The sequence below is a fragment of the Nuphar pumila genome, unplaced genomic scaffold (genome assembly GCF_984573655.1).
Source record: "Nuphar pumila unplaced genomic scaffold, dmNupPumi1.hap1.1 HAP1_SCAFFOLD_692, whole genome shotgun sequence".
In the NCBI taxonomy this organism is placed as follows: domain Eukaryota; kingdom Viridiplantae; phylum Streptophyta; class Magnoliopsida; order Nymphaeales; family Nymphaeaceae; genus Nuphar; species Nuphar pumila.
The window spans coordinates 20920-26282 of record NW_028323454.1 but is presented as its reverse complement, the minus strand read 5'-3'; the positions used below and the strand labels follow the sequence as shown (position 1 = coordinate 26282).

General features: G+C 50.6%; 1 protein-coding gene across 1 annotated transcript; it reads right to left on the bottom strand.

The window, feature by feature from the left end:
* Positions 1 to 542: 542 nt before the first annotated feature.
* LOC149809898 (DNA topoisomerase 3-alpha-like) lies at positions 543 to 2885 on the bottom strand. The gene is made up of 5 exons (XM_089994551.1): positions 2789 to 2885; positions 2315 to 2688; positions 2126 to 2230; positions 1662 to 1993; positions 543 to 981 (listed from the first exon to the last, which is right to left on the bottom strand). The coding sequence occupies exons 1-5, from the start codon at positions 2883 to 2885 to the stop codon at positions 543 to 545; spliced, it is 1347 nt and encodes a 448-aa protein (XP_089850677.1).
* Between the last annotated feature and the right edge of the window lie 2478 nt (positions 2886 to 5363).

Sequence of the window (5363 nt, the reverse complement as noted above, 5' to 3'; positions counted from 1 at the left end):
GCCCCACTGCCATGCCCCAGCACCAGCCGTCCTGTTCCCTTCTGCAAGCGTGGCTATCATGCCCTGCACACCAACATGACATCGTCACTACTACATCCCAAACCTCGATGGCTCTCTCGCAAATGATGCAACCACAAGGTGCACGTTTATCTCGTGATACGTTGAGAAGTATCAGCTATGGCACGGACCTGCATTGGCATTTTAGACTCTCCGAAATCCGCATTTGTTGAACGAATTAGAAGCTACTGCAATGCGGTAAGGTTGTATTGCACCATGATGGGTGGATGCGTGCGCTTGCGAGCGAAACGAAGCAACAGAGGATGGTAGTCTCCGTCTAATTCTTGCTCTCATCTGTGCGATGTGACGATGGTTGGGTGCTTTCAACCTGTGCCGATTATTTCTTGCGTATCTATGTGATGTAAAGATGATGAAAGGCGCTGACGTGCAATGAGCTGAATCACTTCGAATGTGCTGTCTTGGTGACTTTTTCCTGCCATCTCCTATGCGATGTAATGATGAAAGGTGCTTGCGCGTTGAGGGCGTCATGGCAGCAGGTGCTCTTGAGCCGGGCCTGATGCAAGGACTGAGCATGAATCGGGAAGAGAACGACGAGAGCTTAACATGATGTCTTGCGCTCTATCAAACTCGTCAGTCTCGGTGCGCGGGTAGCTGATGAAACCTTTGGCGTAGAGAGCCTCGGCATGAGCCATGATCTGGTCGCCGCTCATTCGCAGAATGCCGGTGCCTTTCTTCTGCATCTCCAGCGTGGACAGCGGGCTGGGTGCATAGCGCTTCTTCTCTCTGCCTTCCGCTTTGGTCACTGTGGCCTCCCCTTCATCCACACACATGCTGTACAGCACAGTCGCGACGCTGTGGTCGTAGACGCGGTTCCGGGCCCATGTGAACGCACACTGCGAGTTGCCGTGCTTGCATGTCATCTGTATGTGCCAGAATGTCTCCGGCACGTGTGCTTTTATCAACCTGCAGTTGGATCGCCACGATTTGTGGGAATGCCTTTAGTATAAGTTGGATTGCGTTATGTAGTAGATTGGACTGCCTTCAACAAGTGGATCGCCTTCACCTCCTCAGCTGTGATTGGCGTGGCGTATACCACCAGCTAGTACTGTTTGAGAGTGCTGGTGTGGGTACGACGATAACTGACATGGAGCTCTTGATCTGGAATCCATCCTAATCATGGGACTGGCATGATTTTGACACACCCTACACCCAACAGTGTGCATGTTGTGTGCAGGGTTTTGGTCAACTGGGCATTGGTCTACTTATACCCTTCCTGTACCTGCACTGAAAATGCCGTAGGGCTCTCAGATAACCTGCCTAGCTGCCCTGACGGCGCACGTCTCGGGCGCGATGTCTTTTGCCGTGCACCAAAGCGGTGCTTGAAGTAACTACTCTCCACGAGGATGACAGAAAAACGCACATCAAGGCGCACATGAGCTCAATAGTCTGCCTTCTCTGCAGAGCAAAGTGCAAGTGTTCGCGTCTCGAGAAGCTAATTTGGTCATGCTGGCAATGCCTGCTTGTGAATCATAGATCAGTTGATCTACAACATGGATGTTGAAAGCAGCATCATTCAGGGCCGGAACCCCCGCCCTCACCTGACAATGGATGCAGACAGCAGCAAGTCATGTGAAACTGCTTACCACTGGCGCATGACAATCAGCCCGAGCGTCGGATACTGGCAAGAGCCATAGCTGATGATCATGTGCTCGACTTCATTTCCATTCTTGTCCCGCTGGATGCAGCCCCCCGCCCTCCAGTCGAAGGTGTTCTGCAACAGGAGTGTCTGAAACCGTGTAAATGCTGCACCTGATCGGAGATCCATGACGGAACGGCAGTCTACTGCGTCAGCCTCATGTTTGTTGGGCGCTACCAGGGTCTGCATGGCGCGCTGCAGCTCTGATGCCACAAGTGCGGAGAACCGTGCCCGCTTCACCACCAGGTTTGCTTTCACGCTCCTGCAGATGTCGATGACCTGCAGCACGGCTCCTCTTTACCTTCTGTGCAATAGCAAACGCCCGCTGTATCTGGGTTGGATTTGAGGACCAGCTCAAGTGCCTGTGGTGATTCTGGCCGTGTGGACAGGTGATGTCTACCGGAGTCTCACCTCGAAAGCAATGGCTTCGCCTTCCCGGTCGCAATCTAACCACAGCACCAGCATTTCTGCATTGCTGGCCTTCTCCCGTAAATTGGCTGCCACATCCATGCTCCCCTGCAGAGCCAACAGCAATTCTCATTGCGCGGAAACACGTGATGCGACAGGAAGTACTGCATAGATTGACAGACAGCGACGTACCGACGAAACGCGCTTGACGATGTCCACTTCGAAGAGCTGCTTGATGGGTACATTTTGCCAGGACTTGCACGAGTCCGGAAATGCGTGCTCCATGACATGCCCCCGTACAGCCGTGAAGATGATGCTCCAAGTATCACCATTCTGAGCTTGGTATGTCCAAGGGTAATTGCATACACCGTTAAACCTGCAGCCTTGGAACATGTTGCTATCAGAAAATACGAAGGTGCCGGGGGAGACCACGATAACGCACGAGACGTACGCCTGATTCGCCGGAAGAGCCCCGTTCAATGCTTTCGTTACTTCCCTTGCGATCATGGGCTTCTCGGCCACACACAGAACTCGCCAGGCGCGAGGCATGGGCTCCTTGAACTGGGCTGGGACCCACAATACAAGCTACATCACGCACCAATCAAAAGGACAAAGTTGTGTTCAAGCCCATGTGACATGCTATCAAGCCTGTGTTGACGAGCTCACGATTGATCGCACAGTATGAAGTGCCTAATGCAAATTTGAAACAGTGAGCCACACAATTGGCAAATGCAATGGTAGTTGAAGCCGCGGCATGCGTCATCACCCCATAAGTAGGCGTGATGGACGATACCCATCAAATTGGAACTGGACGACACACAGAAGTTGACATACTGGATTGGAGTGGAATTCTCAGGGGGCACTATCGGCAGATAGTAGCACTCACAGAACAATTCTATCGAACACCACAGAGAAGCCTTCCCACTCGAAACATAAGACCAAAACAGAAGACGAATAGGGATGAGCGCAAACTTTTTCAGTTCGGTAGACGAGAGAGTGGAATGTCCTTCTTTGGGGAGGCAGGTGATACTCACCAGGTGAGTCATGTCGGAATCGAGTCAAATGAAACTGTCGATAGTCGCTTCCAGTTGCGGCGTATTCTGGTCTGAAAGCAAATCGTTACATGCATCCCTCCAACCAATGATCTCTCAGAGTTATGTTCTGGAATAATCCATTCTGACGTTGGCGTGTAGTCCCTTTTTGTGGTTGTCTGCCAGCGGCCGAAACCTGTGTGCACAGGTGGCGATCTGTTTATAGGCGCGACTGTTCTGGACAAATTGCTCCTTGCGCAAGCTCCATGCTGCGTAAGATACGTCGAAAACCCCGCGTCGATCCAGTGCGCAGCCAGCGATTTCGTCGCGCTTCTGCAAGCTAACCAGCAACCCCACGTGGTTGGTTGTGCAGTCTTCCGAAAGACTAGCCAAGGACAGTGTTTTGCACAATACGGAGTACCATCCCGCACAATCTTGTGTTCAATGTGCGCTCCCATCGCCACACGTCAACAGCTTCAGCTATTGCAGGTCTTGTTGCTGCATCGTGTGCATGGGTACTGCTTTGCACATCCGTGTGGACCTTGTTAGCATATTAAAAAATGAATCTTAACTTGTCTTTAACGTTGTGTTTCAGGATCTCGGAGGAATCGCAGGCAAGCGTCAGAAAGCGTTGCCAAGGCGAAGTTGAAGTTGCTGCTTTCGTAGCTTGCACACAATTCCGTCCACGATGGATTGGCTTGGTATATTGGCATTACATACGTTAAATATGAAAGATCTGCTGTTGTACGACTGCGGTCGACGGTTACAACGCCGTTCGATGACCTGATGCTGAGGCGACAGATTTGGATGAGCTCAACCGCGCTTGCAGTGCATGGACTGACCATATAGCAATGTCAAGCAAGATACATCCACAGGTCTTAAGTACTATCGCTTGGTCCGTACTGAAACGATGCACGAGCTTGGTTCGATACGTCATGCGCTCGATTCATCAACCCGGGTCTTGGTCTCGGACTCGTCAGTGCGAGTACTGAGATTCGGCAGCTATGGTTTTTTGGGTTGAGCAAGGATCGTGCTCTCACACACGAGGGACATTAGATTGTGGTGCCTATGATTACGTCAAGCTTTCTCACAATGTTTGTCCGTGTCCTGTTGCTCGTATTCATTGCTACTTGCCTTGCGTCCGCATCCAGCATATCGTACAGACTCCATGCAACACAGTTACTTGTTTTTATTATGCCTCACATTGTCTGCCGTCGAAGGCAGTGCTTCCGTGTTAGGTAGTGTCACGCGTTGACAGGGTGCCTGTGTTGCAGCTCCAGCACTGAGTGACAGCTTCAAAGAATGGGAGCTTATCTTAGCAAGCCTGTGACCGAAAAGGTAAGCAATCATGTTTCATGGTTTGAATTGTGTGGGCATGTTTTGGAAGTCCTCACAGACTGTAATCTGTGAGAGACATGATTTGTCCTTGCTGATGGCGATGCTGAACTGGGACACGGAAGCGACCACTTCTTACAATAACTCTTGGCGTGCAATATGGTAACACAAGTTACATCCATCAGGAATTCCTCCTCTCCTTGCATCAGAAGCAGAGCCATTGGTGGAAACAATACACTTGAATGATCAGTGCTACAGCTTGATGTAAATATGGAAGAGGGGCTGGTTGATCGTTGCAATCACCTAAATTAAGGGGGTGCCCATATTTGTTAGACGCTGCAGATGTCTGGCATGCAGTTATTGCAGTTGGTCTGCTGCATTGTGCATCGCCCCTCTTTGGTGCGGCCACGGCGTCTGGTCTGGTTTTGCCATAAACCAATAGTTTTTCTTGGTATGTTCACGCATGCTAGTTTTTAATGTCAATTTAAGTTTAATGTGCTTGCAGGTCACCGAAAATGGCGAAAATGCAGTGTTCAAGTACGGTGTTTCGACGATGCAAGGCTGGAGAACATCCATGGTACGACGCTTCACGTGCCTCCGGTTCCCACTTGCCCCTTTGAGTGTTACAGTATGACTTGCATAGTGCAAGGCAGGTTTTTAGAGTCATGTAGAGTTTGGCTGCTTTCTCAGCTCCCGACCCAAGGAGGACTGCCGATGGAAGTATCTGGCTGAATTTATTGGGTGCAGTGTCTCGTGCACATGCAGGCATGCAAGTGTAGTGCATCATACGTAAATCTGCTTTTCCCTCTTGCTGATTGGCAAATGCAACTGTCATTGTTGTGATGGCAAGAACTCTGTACGGTGTGCAGGAAGAT